Source organism: Cydia pomonella, unplaced genomic scaffold (genome assembly GCF_033807575.1).
Source record: "Cydia pomonella isolate Wapato2018A unplaced genomic scaffold, ilCydPomo1 PGA_scaffold_148, whole genome shotgun sequence".
In the NCBI taxonomy this organism is placed as follows: domain Eukaryota; kingdom Metazoa; phylum Arthropoda; class Insecta; order Lepidoptera; family Tortricidae; genus Cydia; species Cydia pomonella.
This window is the reverse complement of record NW_026907791.1, coordinates 166,943-184,656: the sequence shown is the minus strand read 5'-3', so window position 1 is coordinate 184,656 and position 17,714 is coordinate 166,943. Positions and strand designations below refer to the sequence as shown.

The 17,714-nt window shown below is 37.0% G+C and overlaps 1 protein-coding gene across 1 annotated transcript in view; it reads right to left on the bottom strand.

The window, feature by feature from the left end:
• Positions 1-17,714, bottom strand: part of LOC133533292 (clustered mitochondria protein homolog) — a 47,104-nt gene that overhangs the window by 25,496 nt on the left and 3,894 nt on the right. Inside the window, exons 2-8 of the mRNA XM_061872257.1 lie at positions 6,658-6,849; positions 5,340-5,992; positions 5,053-5,214; positions 4,532-4,685; positions 4,170-4,303; positions 3,845-3,981; positions 2,045-2,213 (exon numbers count right to left, since the gene is read on the bottom strand). Of these exons, the coding sequence (XP_061728241.1) occupies positions 2,045-2,213; positions 3,845-3,981; positions 4,170-4,303; positions 4,532-4,685; positions 5,053-5,214; positions 5,340-5,992; positions 6,658-6,849 (1,601 nt within the window). The remainder of the gene's footprint in view (positions 1-2,044; positions 2,214-3,844; positions 3,982-4,169; positions 4,304-4,531; positions 4,686-5,052; positions 5,215-5,339; positions 5,993-6,657; positions 6,850-17,714) is intronic.

Below are 17,714 nucleotides of genomic sequence, written 5' to 3'. Positions count from 1 at the left end.
TGTGTCATACTCAGGGCTAACACAGATTCATTTCTGTGAAAAAGGTGTGAAAACCGGAAACTGGAAACCGTTCTCGAACCAATAGTGAAGCCCTTAAGCCACACCCTATTTCAAAACCAGCCATGGATCTTTGAACAGGACTCAGCTCCTGCACATAAGGCAAAAACAACTCGAGCCTGGTTTCGAAGGAACAAAATTGACTTTATTGCCCACGAAGACTGGCCGTCCTCCAGCCCGGACCTTAACCCCCTGGATTATGCCATATAGCAGGTTATTGAGGAGAAAGCCTGTGCTAAACCCCACACAAATCTTAACTCCCTCAAGCGGGCCATAGTTAAGACAGTGACGGAATTAGACATGACAATCGTGCGTGCCGCTATTGATGACTGGCCTCGTCGTTTGAGGGCCTGTGTCAAAGCCAGAGGAGGCGATTTTGAATGATATTGTCATATGTAATTCCTGATTCTGTGTACTTCATTTTAATATATACTTTATTAAACTTTCGTTGCTATATTTTATGTAGATAAAGATTATTGAAGTAACAGAATTTAATAACCAACTAGGTAGAAAACAATGCAATACATAAACACATAAATTGGATATGATGTGATCCGTTGAATGAAATTGACAATAAATAAAATAAATAAATAATTTTCTATCTCTAGGCATTGTGTGAAACTTCTAGTTGTGTCAAAATATCGGGAAATCAATAATATATACAAACATGGTAAATATCTCATTTCTTTTTATAATGGTTATAAATAGAAGGCCATGCAATTTTGTAACTCACTGTAATTTAATTAAATGTATCGTAAAAAAAATGTTTTAATTCTACTGTAAAATAGTACCTACTTTTTTAAAGGCAGTAAGGGATTGCTTTAATTTTAGAACAAAACAGCGTTTTTTTTTGAAAAAAATACCGGAAAATCTGACTTACAAATTTGGACTTTCTTAGGTTCATTCTACTTAGACTCTTCTCCACCCTAGCATTAAAAAAAGATATCCTAAAATATCCATACCATTACGTCACATTTTAGTGTGAAAGAAATTTCAATGTAAAACTAAAATTTCAATGCAAATTTTCGGGTTTTTTTAACACGAGGATTGATTATGCTAGTGATTCTGAGTTGGAAGAACCCAAAAATATCATGATGTGTGAGAATCAGATTTTTAATATTTTTATGGAAAACGCTCATATTTCTCATAAAATAATTTATTAATAATAGGTACCTACTTGATAATACTGATAACAAAAAAAAATTTAATGAGTCTCGAACCCACATCCTCTTGCATGTATTTCCACGTACATACCGCAACGCTATTGAAGCCTACTCACGCTGTGCCAAATTGTCTACTACAAGGATCCCAGTAAGACTGTTTGAATGTGTGAGTGATACTTAGAAATAGAGTCAAAAAACATTCTGTCGACATTAAGGGGTAGTTTTTGTACAATTAAGTGTTCAATGTTTGTTGTAATAGTTCAATATTTATTTAATGAGTGCGCTAAACATAATTTACAGTATAGAAATACCAAGACTACTCCACAAAAAAATTAAAACTCAAAATTTGCAATTGTGGCGCCATCTAGTGAGGTTTAAGCTTTGGGTAACCTAATCGAACCACCTTAAGTAAATCCTATCTTATAAAGATAAACCTACCTACCTACCTACAACCAGAATGTAAGCTAAAAATAAATCAATCAAACCATAAATTTATATCGTTATTCTCAAATGCCGCTGTACCCTTTCCGTCATTTTGACATTTGTTTATTAGAAAGAGAGAGCACTTTCTATTTTAGGAATAACAGACTATCCTATTCCCTTATTCATAAACGTGTACTAAAATTACGATGCCGCTAATCATCGTTTGTCCCTGTCCATCATACCAATACGACGGAAAGGGACAAACGATGATTAGCGGCATCGTAACTTTAGTACACGTTTATGAATAAGGGGTAAGTGTTTTTTTGAGTTCTAAGTTCTAATCGTATATGATATGATATGTGTATCGTGATATGATATGATATGATATCGTTTAATATTACCTGGTATGGCGTCGCGACCCTCTCAAATGGGTGTTTTTGCATGCGCTTCTTCTGAACCAGAGCGAAGTTGCGCTTGAACGCGGGAGACACGATGCTCAGCAGCTCGATGAGGGAGTGGCACAGCAGGGACGGGGTGGAGGGGCGGGGGTTGAATTCTTCTTCGGTGGACCTGTGACGAAAATAAATAAGTTTACTTTACTTAGACTAGTAATAAATAAATAAATATTATAGGACATTATTACATAAATTAGCTCTTAAACTAGTAGCTCTGTGATAAACTAAAAGAATCAAAAGTATTTCCTTTGTTGAGTCATTATCACAGTGAACTCAATAGTTTTAAGCGCCATACTACTGGCGCTTACGTCAATTTCCGCCATTTTGAATATTTTCTAAAAAAAAGTCTTTGTCTATGTCTTGTGTGAATTTGATTTGAATAATTTAATGTGCATTGGAAAATACATTAAGAAGCTATACAGTGTGTAAATCCAATACGGGCGAATGGGGATTAGCATAGGACTTACAGTATACTCATCCTTACGTGTAGTCATGTCAACAAACGTGACGTTCAAACAATACGATTCATAGACAATCTAGACATCGTAATGTCAGATAATCCGTTCGTTACTGCGATTATTGATGAAAATTTTATTAGCAATTATATTTTTCAGTGGTTATTTGGTGGATTTCAATCCATTGTGAGTTTCTTTAAGTATACAACAACATTTTAGGTGATGATTATTGTGTAATTCCAGAGAAAAGTGTGATAATGTCTTCGAGAAGTGTTTGTTTACATGATAGGACAAGTAAGGATGAATACACTTTAAGAAGTATTTTGATTAGAAATACAACGAAAATATGAACCATACAAAAAAATCGGCCCGTAATGTAAAGCAACACACAAGTTACGAGATACGAGCTTTTTAAAGTAACTGTCAACGCTGGTAGTACTATAAAAAGCTCGTATCTCGTAATGTGATGTCATATTATGTCTCGTAATGTTTGCAGTACATTGCAGCTCGGTGCATTTTCAAAAATTAATTATGACCCAGTTATTAATTAAATGTAACACAAAAACTTCTTAATTAATGGTTACACGGATATAATCTATATCTGGTTTAATTTATTGCCCGTATTGGATTTACACACTGTATAATTGGTATTGCACTAAACAAATAGGAAGAAACCGTGTAACAATGTTAACTATGCATGGCAAATAAAATCCTATTACTTTGATATATTTTATGATAGCAAAGCCAAATTACGTCAACATACTCCCAAGTGCGTACAAAGGTCAAACGTATAGAACATTTGCAATGGAATATAAACGTTAAACGTGTATTAAATATCTAAACACGAAACTAATCAGTGAGGCGTGATCGAAGATGCTTTTAATTTTGCATAAAAAACCAATAACGCAACAATCAGGGGGCGTGGTTTCCTCATATTCCAATGCCGTTTTTATCTCCTATGCAATGTACAAAGATTAGAAGTAATGATACATCAAAATCAAAACCATCAATTTGAACGGCCGAATAAAGTCCTAATTTCATGCTATTTTACAAATTAAGAACCATTCTTGCGGCAATTACGTTGCGTCGGTCGCCGCAAACAAGCAATGTCGATTGCATTTCATGGTAAGTTTTGCACGTGGCGACGACATTTAATGACCACATTTAACATTTGCAATTTGACACTGCAACATAAGACTTTAAGCCCACGACAAAAGGGCGCTTAACTGCACGCCTCACTACGGGATAAACACCTAACACCCAGAAGTTAAAGAAGGATAGAAATACGAACTGATTGAGGTAGAATCCGCGGGGACACGCCGTGATATGGAAGTGGCGGTCCTCGAGAGTGACGACGTGTAGGTAGAGCAGGTCGCCGCACATCTTACGCGGGCCCGGCGGCGGGTTCCAGCCCGAGGTCGTCAGCACCTGCCCAACCACAACAGAAATCTAGCACTTATGTTGGTAAACATTGGGTATATTTTTCCGCAACACGGCGTCTCAAATGTCATCAGTCAGCGCTGACAACCAAATCACATTAATGGTGTAATAAGTATTGATTGTCACCTGACAAGTTGGGTTCTAATATGCTGCAGTCTGAGATATAAAAGACATACCTTCAAACATTGGGGAGCTTTGTTCTCCTTCGTCAGCCCTGGATGCAAGGGCAATAATGGCCGCTCTGTACTGCCAGGCATGATGTAGTCGGGTGGCGTGCAGTCCACACTTTCTGGGCGCGACTTCTTCTTTTCTGAATGTAGCAACAAGCAGAAATAATGAATACTACGTAAGCTATTTTTTGAACATAGCAATCACGTATAGGTAGGTTCAACTTCAAATAAATATACTTGTCTTTGCTATAGACATGGCTTGTCTAGCAAATAGGGGTCAGTTATCTTTGTACCTTACTGTATGTATACGTACCGTACGTACTAATAGGTTTATTTATGTAACTAAGGAAAATGGCATAAAGTCTTACCTAGAATATCGCCCTGGGTGATGACGTTAAGAAAGGCGAGGGAGCTGCACTCCTGCCCGGCGTAGGCGTCGGTGTAGTCTATCGACTTGAGCAGGTCGCGCACGTGACGCACGTGGATGCGAGCCTCCCGCATCGTATACGGCTCTTCTACCACCTGTAAATACGAGACCCTCAATATTTTGCAACACAAGATAACCTCGTGAGGCCCAGTGTACAGAGTATTCTTTCCGAATTCAAATAAAAAACAGCTGTTTCTAGATCTGAGGAGGATAAGACTATTAAAAACTTTTGCAATGGATATCAATACAAACGGGATCAAGTATTGATATCCAGTAGTGACACGATTGATCACCTCTCCACCCTCCTTATAACCGTTTTCGTCCGACAGAGTCTAATGTCAGCCCCGCTACTGTATCACTGTAAAAAGTCGACAGCAGTGGTTCCAAAGGATTCTATACCGTATGTAATAGTCACAAGAACTACATTTCAACAGAGCAACCTTGTCTCTTCCAAATACGTACTTTGATAACTGATCCCTCCTTTAATCCTTCAATATTTTTCAATTCCGCGAAGTTATCTAGGGTGACACCGTCGAGTTGCAGAGAGAAACAGGTTCTGTGACAGGTGTCTTCGCGATCCATCAACACCTGATGGATTTCTTGCACGAGCTCCATGCTCAATACCTAAAAAAATTAAGTAACTATTCAATCTATGTAAATGTCAGATAAGTCACTCAGTCAGAGAGCATTATACTCCAAAGTGACGAGTGCCCAAACAATGGTTACATTACGTGAAATTTAAGTTATACCTGAATATCTAATGGTTCCGCTCCTGGGCTAACAATTTTAACAGTAAATCCCATATCTTGAATGAAAACAACCTCAGCATCTCTCTTTTTGTCATCACCATCTTCACTGGGCGACGACTCCCTATCTTTATCTCCATTTACGACTTTACTACATTCACCGTTAACTTTTTCTGTTGCATCCGCTGGCTTTGAATCTTCTTCTTTTTTATCTGTTACGATAACAGTCAGTTTCTTTTCAGACTCACTACTCTTATCAGCTGCCGCCTTAGTCTTTTTGCTCTCTTTTTTCTTATCAGATACCCTACTTTCAGAGTTTTTCTTCGGACAAACCTTCGGTAATACGACATCACGACCCTCGTCAGACTTGCTGGACTTTGAATCGTCTGAATCACTGTGAATTCCATTAGAAACTACTTTACCATTATCACTACTACTACTAATATCACAATCTGAATTTTCTTTTTTAGCGTCGCCATTAACAATGGTCTCGTGCGATGTAATTGTTCCATTTAAAATTTGCTCTTTGGTGTGTGACTTGTCGTCTTTAACATCACTGTCGCTAGGTATCCGTTCTTCCCCGTTAAGTTTTGAATTGGATTTACTGGAATTCGTTTGTGTCTTTTCGTTATTGCTTTTTGATTTTTGTGTGGTTTCTGTAAAAACAACGAACATTAATTATATACTAGTATTTTTTTTGTTACAAACTAATAAATATTGGCAATACCATCTACGACAAGGTACTATAAACCCGTAACAAATTCTGCTGATGCAGTCTAGTTGAACTGGGGCCGAATGTATCCAGAAATATAAGAATACTAAAGTGAAATTCGGGAACACCGTAGTATAACGAACAGGCTGTCTAAATTAGCCAGTTAGATAGCATTTATTTGCTTTGAGTTATAAATCGCACCACAGTTAAAGCTTTCACACATTTCAGTGACCGCAAAACATATGGTGCAGTACAGCCCCATGTCTTTTGGATGTCAAACGAAGGGGTACGTTTTTTTCTTAGACTTTACTTCTCTATTACCATCAATCCTTTTTGGTATTATTAAGCACAAGACATAGAGAAGGAAGACTCATCACGCCTGACGATATAGAGCGGGATTTTGCTTCGTCTTCTTTATATGATGACGATGGTGGACTGCTTCGTCCACATTTTAAGCCATCTTATAAGATTTATATCTATAGTCATTAAAATAAATAGTAATAATAAATATTTTGAAACAATCTTACACAGATCGACCTAGCCCCAAACTAAGCCAAGCTTGTTCTATGGGTCCCAGGCGACAGGTAAACGTGTAATACATAAATATACCTGTGGGCATGGGGAACGGTGCCGGGTTGGTACCGGGGGAGGGTGGTTTACGCGCGGCAGCCGCGTAGGACACGCGCGCGCTACCACCGCCCTCGTCGTCGGCGCGCCCGTTGGGCGTGCGCGCGTGTCCGTTGCTACCCGCCATCTTCACCGATATGTTCTTTTTCATCTTTGTGACCTCCACCTTGTCGGCTGAGGAAGATACATGTTAATTGTCAATAACAGTTCCCCCGAAATGCAAGCAAGGCTAATGATTGTACGAATTGAGACGTGTTTGGTAAGAAAATTGACTTGTGGGGGCGTTGCGTTCTGACGAACAGAATAAACCTTGCGACACTAATTCGACAAAACAGCCTGACCTTGACATTACAATCAATAGCTAATATGAACACTATTGAATAGTACACAGACTTATCCTAGCGCTTGCTCTCGGAGCTTACTCGGTTTACGGTCGTTGCAGTCCCTTAATACACTATCTATGGTTTAGTTTTAAGTCAAGTAGTAAATATGTATTGTATAGGAATATGGAAATAAGGGCGAAGGTATATTAAAGTAGGGACACATAACGCTTCGCTTCGCATTTAGCTACATATTGTAAAATTGAATATTTCTTGAAAGTATGTAGGCGCTTTTCAACATACACGTCGTAGTATCTGTAGTAATTAAGTCATTCTTCGCACTGTAAACGACAGCTGGCGACAACTTTAGTCGTTCAAACATCAAAGGATTTGGCTATAAACCCGTTCAAGGGACGTGCTATGACATGTCATAATTTCAATTCTATTCGTAAAATATTATACTAATTCTAGGGCGAGATATTTATAAGAGTTTATTTCGGGGCTTCCTCTAAATTCGTGACAACTTTTGTCCTAACCGTTTAGCTTTAATAGGTATTAAACCTAATGATCAATTATAATAACAGTTACTTGCCATAGTGTAATTGTAGCGATAATATTAATTTGTCCTAAGCATTGTTACCATACCATTACCATAACGATCAAAAACCCGTAAACGAAAAAAAATTTTCTTGGACTTAACATTACTTTTCGTAAAAACTTTTATTGTAAACTATTTTACCATTAACTATTTTGTTCTAATAGGTACAGCCCTAAAGTTATTAATTGTTCTAAAACATAAAAACCTAATAATTTTGCCATAATTACCAACTAGTCTAATTTTGTGTGCCAAATTGTTGCCATGACCCACATAATATTAGGTCCCTTATGATATCGAACGTTGCCAGAAAAGCAGGTTAGATTAGGTTAGAACTACTACAAACAATAGTAGTCCAAACCCGTTTAGGTGCAATAACAAGTAGGACATCTGGGTTTTAGCACAAATAAATATGATGACAAATTGCTATTATGGAACACAATATTAGTAAAAAAATACAATATGTCAAATCAAATTAGAAAATAACCTATTAGCGCAATACATTCCATGTTAAACCAAAAATATTAGAGAATGCAAAAATAGGAGAATGAACTTTAGGAATCCTGATATAGATCCATTTATTTCTATTCGTAACCGCATGTTTAACACTGTTGCCGTTTTTTAGGTTAGCGCTATTTTTCCTGGTGTGGGGAAACGTCAAGGGCAATTCACAGCGTTAACAGAGCGCATCACTAGCAAACCAGTATAAGAGTGATCTTCGAAAACGCACAGCGGTTTCCGATCTCGAGACCGAAATATCCTAGTGAGCTCATGATTGAGAAGTTTTTTATTTAACAATAAGGTAGAAGAGCATGGTTGTTATTCCAATAGCATGCGATAGCCGGCTAGCAATCGCTGGCAGCGAACCAGTTAAGTGTGATAAGTAATAACGCCTAGTTCTTACGGTTTTCATAGTTACATTTATACTAGTTTCCCGAGATAATTGTAAATCTATAGGAAGACCGGGCGTGTTGCGCGCATGCCTGATCCCGTGACGGCGCACGTGGTCGCCGCTGGCGCAGCGCCAACTATCTCCAGCGGCGAGTCAATAATAGACGGCAACGGGATGCCGCCAACAATAGACGCCATCGACGTCGGGTCTGCATCGCGACAGAGTAGTGCATCTGTTCTGAACTAATACTCATTTATTTTCCGTGGTTGTACGGAATGCACTAGCTACAGAATATATACCCATAGGTACTTGAACACTGACGCGTTTGCCGCTTAGACAAATATTTCTGCTAGAGTACCCAATCGCGGTAAACATTATGCGCATTTACGATCTTATTTTGCAAGTATTTATTCGTGGTAAAAGCTGGTAAGGATGCCACATAAAACAATGTAATCTTATGTGTAGCTGAAAACTTGCCGAAGCGAAGTTTAATCGAAGCAGATTTTAAATTTCGTCTGCAATGCAACATGGTCTGCTAAACTAATCACACGCAATACTCATTAATTTTCCATAAATAACTGAGATGTTTGAACTAAAAATAATATGATAAAAAGAGCTGATCATAATTTATTGCAACCAAAACATAACATTAACCTTCATCTCTTAAAAAACAACGACACTTAAATAACTAACTTTGATTATTGTTTCTCGTATTAATTACCAGACGAAGTCCTTATTATTATCTAGAACGAAACAATTCTTCTACTCCTACTCGTATACATATAGGTCGTGACGCTGAGTGATAAGGGAGACATACGACTAAGCAATCATAACAATTTATTGCTCTCAACAAAGCATGACCTCAATACGGAAAGTTTTTAATGAACACTATCCCTATTTACCTACCAAGACCGGAAAAAATCACATACTTGAATGATGCCTGAGAAGACAAACTTTCATATCAACCTAAATGTTGAAGTTATCTATGTTCCCGTTACAAACGAGATAACACGTCGCGGCGCCGCCAACGGCCCCTTCAGATATATTAAAACTTGTGAAATTCACTGATAAACGCTCCTCGTTCTTGTATCACGGCACTTTAAATTATTAACCGTTAAATCTAGATAACAAATAGCAAGGTGTTTAGCGAAGTTTAAAGGTTAAGGTTTAGGTACTTTAGGTTGGGGAAAAGTAGCACTCATAATTCTCATAAAATATAATCAACTTTCAGGTATTTAAAATAATGTAAACAAATAAAACGACGTGACTTCGTGATTTGGTATAACACAATACTATAGTCTCAAAACCTCACACATTCAGCCCATCTACTAACATTTGTGTACTGTTGAAACCTTTCCGCATTTAATAAATAACGCTTGACACGATTTTCACACCACCGATATTTTAAGGTTTCCCATTTAACCGTGGGCTGGATTGGGCGGAGAAACCTTGGCGAGTGTGATTGGAGGCTTTGACGTCATAAAAACCTTTGGGATTCAGAAAAATAAGAACCGTGTAGTTGGGACGCCTATAAGCGAGCGGTAAGCGGGCTGGAGCGTCGTCGATCAATGAATAATGCAAGGGACAACCAGCGTCAGCGACAATCGCCGCATATTTAACCTTAGCTTACCGATTATTGTGTGATTTCTTCCCTTGACCTTACGTTTCCTTTTGAAACACTATCTCTATATCATTGTTTAGTTAGAAATGCACTTAAACGTTAGATATTTTTAACTCAACATGAAAATTTTAATAAATTTGACACATGTAAACAAAACATTACGAGTTATGATAGACAATGTCAATTTTGACATATTGAGCTTTGTCAAATTTTAGAGGTGTTTGAAAAGTTTACACAGATTATTAATAATTTTTTAATATTATTTTCTTTGGTTTATTCGCAAAAATTACTCTAATAGTAAGAGATAACCTACCCTAATCTATTATTCTGTTATTTAAAACTTTAATTTCTGTTAAATATGTTATTGCAACAAAATATGGAACAAAAAAATTAACATAAGCTTAAAAAATAATAATACAAACTATAAATGTTAATTAAATAAAAATGTTATTTATTTGGAAATACATATTTAAATGATAGATAGAGTCAGACCAAGACAAGGCTGCAACGATTTTGATAGCACACGCAGTGCAAGTGTTATTTATACGTCCTTATGACATAGAAGTTTAACGTTTAAAATTTAACGTTTAATAAACATTTGCACTGCGTGGCGTGTGCTATTAAAATCGTTGCAGACTTGTCTTAGTTTAGTTGGTTTTTTATCACAAATAAATAATTGAATCGTTTAAAAAAAAACAAATAAATTGCAGATGAGGGTAGATATTCCTTATAAAGTATCTTAGACCATACAAGCACCTAAAACAAATCAGGGGGCATCTAGAACTACAGTAATATTCCTGTAATGTAATATTTTGTAACAGATCAAATTCAAGATAAGCATCACACGCATACAGTACACTTTATATACATATGTAAAGTCAAACCAAACAAAACAAGCGACCCAACTATGTAAATTAGGTAAAGTTCTTATAGCAAAAAAACAGGCGCTCGTATAATAGGTACTCCTAATCCTAACCTGTAGATCCCTTGAACCCTACGAAACTTGGTCGGAAATTATAGGACGTACCTAATAGGTGCTTATGTCGATACTCGACAACGCCTCTTTGCCTCTTAATTAATTAATTGTCCGCCAAACAGCCTAATTCATCAGCGTTAAGTCAAGGAGTAAATCCGATTTGAAATCCAACTTAAACTATTCAAGCATTTTTGTATTTTTGCAATATTTTGGGGTTACAAACTTCACAAACCCGGCAGCTTCGAAACTTCGTTATTATACAAGATGTAGCGTATAGTACGGATTAAACGAGGGACGACGACAATGATATATGCTAGGGTGAGGTAAGTAAATATTCTTTATTGCACTAATAAGTCAAATAAAAAGTTGCAAAGGCTTATCAGAACAAGAATTAGGTTGTGGGTAGGTACAGTAAATCCCGGTCAATAGGCTTTCAAAGGGACCGACTCGAGCGAAAAAGGAGAAACTAAGAACTTGCTTCTACATATCAATGGAAAATGTGAGTATTATTTCCAAAAGTTAAGGACATCTGGTAAAACAATTTCTCACTGTTTTGTACAAACCAAAACTACGTGGGTATATAAAAAATAAAATCCATACCCGTAATTGTATCAAGCGATTTTGATGTATTTTATTTAACTTCTTTATACTAGGAAAACAGCTATCATACGATAATAAATCGTAACAGAATGCATAGTGCTAGTCGTTTGGTATGGCACATAACGACATAACATAATGATTACAACGGGCAGGATCAATAATAGGTCATGCAAACTGCATCGCCTCATTCAATGTAAGTCATACGACTCAATGTAAATGTTAGCAAAGGTGTGTACATACGCAATCAAGGGTAATATATTTTACGTAGTTCTAATATAGATCGTGTCATTCACGAAGACGCGTGGCTTGACTCGTATGGCATGTAATTAAGGGTTAGATTTGACAAACCCGGGCGTCATCGTGGCCTGGATGTCAAGAACTATAGTTGCTGACAACCTGTTTGTCACCTCTAATGATAGGAATAAAATTGAAAGTGGAGACTATTGGGACACTTTCAAGAACTGGGACATTAAAGTTATGTTTGTTTCCTTCTCGATTTCTCATATGTATATTTTTTACATTTAACATAAATAGTGGAGAATGTACTTGGTTACACAATTGAACGCAATTTAAAATGGGATGGTCATATGCAATTTTCAATAGGAGTGAGTAGATAATAGTCTCGTTATCATTTTTACGCGCTTTTATTTAACTTGCCCATTATTAAGTTATAATATTTTGTTAGTGTGGGTCAAATCTTAGAAGCTAAATTTAATCCATTTCCCGATTTCCGATAGAGCTGAAATTTTGCATTCATATGTAAATCGGATGACAATGCAATATTAAGATGACATGGAGCTGATCTGACGATGGAGACAGGAGGTGGCCATGGGAACTCTGTGATAAAACTACGCAAGCTAATTGTGTTTGAGGCTGTTAGAATTGTCTCGATGAGTATTAGATGCCTGTGGAAATAAAAGTACAGTCAGCGATAAAAGCTTGTACCAAAATGAAACTTATTTACCTACAATTCCGACTACTAAAAGTACTATTTATAAACGGTTGCCAGGATACCAACTTGGGATTTGAATAGTTTTGCACGCTGAGACTTGGTACCAAGTACCAATCAGAGTTGGCAGATATGTGTGATCGATGTAGATTAGCTCATGGAGTGTTTCTGCGTAAGGTCGAAGAATGCGATAAGTCTATTTCAGATATATATATTTAGTAGGTAGCTACTAAAAGTAAAATTCGGAAAATTCCTGACAGGTATCAAGGCGGAGGGAAATTACACTTTATTTTTTGCTATCGCAGAGCCGAGCCAACATTAGAATTAAACCAAGGTTATATTTTCAATCGAGAGTTCAAGCACTCGAACAAACAAAAAACATCAAAAGCCAACTAAACGCAAGTCTGCTATGTCAAGTACCTACATATTACATTTATATCAGTACACTAGTATTTATGCACCGTAATCAGCATTCAACTCACAGCTTGGTTGTTAGAACCGACTTCAGAAGTATTGTAATTGGTGATTAATAATATAAGACTAGAGTTTAACAAATTTCGAGATCATTTTGTCGCCGTGATAGACGAGTCCGTAAAATACAATGACCCAGCGTCCATTTTCGTAACCACGCTGTATTTCCGGCTATTCTAAATTAAAATCAACAAGCTGAACCCGACTGAACGGCCTGGAGCCACTCCGCTTTTATAGTTTACCAGACCAAACCAAATTGTATCTTGACTCGCTCTGAAAAATCCTAAGAATAGAAAATGTTTTCGCAGTAATTATTGGTCAAGAAAATGTATCTACCTAAGTTTTTTTTAATACTACGTCGGTTGTAAACAAGCATACGGCCCACCTGATGATAAGCAGTATCCGTAGCCTGCAACTCTAGTTACATGCGCGTTGCCGACGCTAGAATCCCCCCCCCCTGTTGAGCACTATGAGTAGGGTCTAGTGTTATTTGGGTGCGGTTTTCTTTAAGGTGGAGGTACTTCCCCAGTATATTGAGACTAAAATGTGTACGATCAGCTGTCATTTATTTCAAATTATAACTCTGTCAGAGTTGACGAATAGTAAGCAAGATAATTTATGAACCGTGTGCGAACTAAGTGCTTCAGAAGAACAGAAATAGAGCGACTAATAACTCGCCTTGGACTATTATATATGCACGCATGCATGTATCAATGGGTTCATAGTTACAGGAATGCTATTCACAATGTTTTGCTTGCGGAATATCTCGGGCACACCAGTATAAGTGTAGGTATAAACACGTGTATGTCAACGATTCCGAGATCAAGATATACAAGGGTTGTGCTCAGAGCCGCGACAAAACGCTTCGTGAAGGTGGTTGATACAATTGGGCGGGTAACAAGCGGACCGATGCCAACGTCCGATCACTATTCGACGGACACCTAATCATGAGCCAATTAATGGTATTCAAGGGTGTTCCGATTTAAAGTAATTCAGCATTATTTTTGGGTCTGTATTGGTTTGATTTACATATACCTACAATGACCTACATGCGTTAGAGAGCTTCAGATTTTAGACGCCGACGACAGTTTAATAACTCAAAGTGGTCAGTCACGACCACCGCCGAATTTCGTAACTTGACACGTATTCTTACAAATATAACAGGTCAGTATTCATATACAAATTGAATACGCTGCAAGTAACTCTAAAGACAAATTTCAATAGACGCCTACTTATACTGTAAGAGATATTTGTTCACACGTCCCCGAGCTAATAACGCAAGTAGTAAAAGTTTCTTGTTCATTTATTTAACTTTGTGGCTTTCGGTAGAAATATAGAGAACAACGAAAATTTGATATTTATATTTGAAAGAAACTCCTTAAAATCAAACATTCATAATCTTACAAAAAAGAGCAAGTCTACAACACAGTGATTTAATTTTACCAACCAAATCATATACAAAAGTAGCTTGGATAACTACATCGTTTCATTACTGCGTCAAACTAATCCCAATAAGGCTTGTATTCTGTTAGTATTCTTGGCAGTCGCTTTCTTAAAAATGAGTCCAATTCTTTGGATTAGGTTACTCGGTTGCCGAACGGACGACAGGTTCGTTTGGCAAAAAGCCGGGGACAACACGAGGTAGAAAAAAAATATATTTTACCCGACTAGATGTAGAATGAGGTTTAAGTATATCACCGTTGTACTTTTACACCGATCTATATCCGAAGATATGATAAGGATATCATGCAGGCAGAAATCATATCAATCTTATCTGATGTTTAAATTGTGATGGTTAAATCAAACCTGCACACGAAATGTGATAAAAATGACGGAATAAGCTTAATGATAAGAATGCCTATAACCTGTATTAAAATATTAACCTCTATCTTAATTGTAAAGCAATTAAACCATATTTCCAAGTCGTTTCCAAACAGATTCACCAAAGTGTAAATCAATTTGGAATCACAGACAGAATTATAGTAATACAAGGTTTCAAATCAAAATCAATAATAATATATTAATAATAATATTTAAATAAAAGTATTTAGTAGTTAAATCAAATCGAGTTTATCTTGTAGGGAAAACAAACCGTCTGAGTATAAAAGAAATAGAGAAGGGAAAGGGATGAACACTCCACCGCAGTTATGCCGGAGCCCCTTGGCTTCGCCAATCAATACAAGACTGTCTATGCCTTCCGAGTTAGGGACGCTAAGGAGGGGAGGCCTTTATGCGTTTTTCTGATCATAAAATAAATTGGCAGTGATACAATCTGCTGTTGTATTATTACTAATATACTAGTAGCTACAGAGCTAGCAGCTCACAGGAGCTGTAGACCTAGCGATTATAGCTTAAAACTGAATAGGCAAATGTATGACTACGACATTTTTAAAAATTTCCAAAAACTGAACCAACAATAAAAACTATTTGATTATAGATTCTGCTTACAAAATTTCACGAAAAATTAATTTTTACCCTAGCTGAAACGGAGACATTTTCTAACGCTCAGTGAATAAATAGTGTTAGGTTAGAAGCTAACCGAACGGCATACATACAGATATAGTCTTTGGGAGTACCTATCACAATATTTAAAACTGCCCTGTTATAATATAGGTTTATACTATGTAAACAAACATATTAGGTCAATAAAACAGAAGCATACGATAAACGATAACCTACAACGTCTTATAAAAATATTTTTTACGTTGTACATGTAACTGCACATGCTATTGACTAAGAGAATTACATGACATGGAATTACATAGGGAATTAAATATATCGTTTTAAAAGAATATAACAAGATATGATATAATAATAGGAAAAGTAAGATCGTCAAAATCATAACGTACAACTGTCCAAACGAAATACTATTAATACTATTTCAATTTACAAGTTCACCCTAATAATTACAAAAATTAAATAAATATCGTACTATAAATAGATATTGCTCTTTAAATAGCAACTACACATTAATTCTCTTATGCAAATTATGTAGCGTGTGGTGGTGAAACCAGCCCGCTTAATATTCAAACGGATAACGGGAAGTAGTTAAAATTAAAATGAAATAATAAAGTACATGTTCACATCACATCGGAAGAGTGCACGTAATAATCGGTCTAGTAAAATGAAAGCGAGATACAGGGGTCCAACAATGGTTACACCGTAACACAGTCAATACGATGTGAATTGTGATTATCGTTGAGCACTCGAGTCTAATAGTACATTACAGTTACAAGTTGCGAATTTACTTTATCGCACATGTCTCGTACAACGTTTTACAGTACATATGGCCTTACATAGTGACGTAATGTGCTAATTATCGCACTAGTGCCGCAAAGTAGCACCATATGTACTGTAAATATTATTTCCTTTAATGTGACTTATGCGCAGGTCGAGGCACTATTGGAAGAATAGGTAACGAATAAAAAATGAAAACAACAACGAACATGCCCTAAAAATGTGGCGTAGATCTTCCAGATCTTTACTTAATAAAATGTACGAAAAAGATGTACACGACAGAGATAACAAAAACTAAATTAGAAAACAAGGTATTTAAGGTAAGAAGTTTTTATTTATAACCAAACCACTAACTGAATCAATAATTTCTGCATACATTTTCGCTTCGCATCGCATTGATGCTTTAGAAATGTGGTGCTGGAGAAGGATGCTGCGGATATCGTGGACTCAGCGTCGCACTAATATATCAATTCTCCAGGAGCTCAAAGTTACACAAAGACTTTCGGCAATCGTTCACTCTCGCATCCTTAGCTACTACGGTCACGTTACGCGCAGGGAAGACGACGCGATGGAGACGCTGGTTGTTCAGGGCAGAGTGGATGGCACAAGACCCAGATTGCGGCCCTCAATGCGATGGACCGACCAAGTGAAAGCTCTCACCGGGTCACCTCTGAATCTGTGCGCGCGGCAGGCAATAAATAGAGAAGCATGGTGGGAAACAGCGAAAAAAGCCGTACAACGACCGCAATGACCACGACTACTCTGACAAGAGTATACGACTAAGAAGAAGATACATTTTCGGCGTTCTTCATATTTTAACCCATTTACAGCTTAGCCGTAAGTGAAACCTATTTTACTACGAGGCGGCTGTATCTTTCCCATGACAATTCAGGTAACAAGAGAAGAAATAATACAATGGAAAATTAAACGCTTACGCATAAATGATTAGTATTATCTTGTTCTGTACATTTCTTATCACGATTCTGCGGCCTACAGCCATCGTAGCGCAACGAAAACAAGAAACGTAATTTAAATACGTAATCAATCATGTCTCCCGGTGATATGCCGGGCCCTAAAGATACCTTTGACAAACATATGATAAACACGTGTCGAAAGACCTGGGGGGCATCTACTGTCTCTATCTTTTTTTTTGTCGTCGCCTAGAGCAGCGTGGTCTGCACAAAAAAGTCAAACTAATTATTTACGGACGTGTTTTAATTTTAATACAAGCATGACCGTATTCAGGTTTCGTTCTCGTGTTATACTTAAGTATACTTGGATAGTACTTCGTAGTTACTATCGCAAACACGCCTACCTAGGTAACTGAGTCTTTGTACAGACTTTAATTGCTGACCCATCTACGGTTAAAGCTAATTTG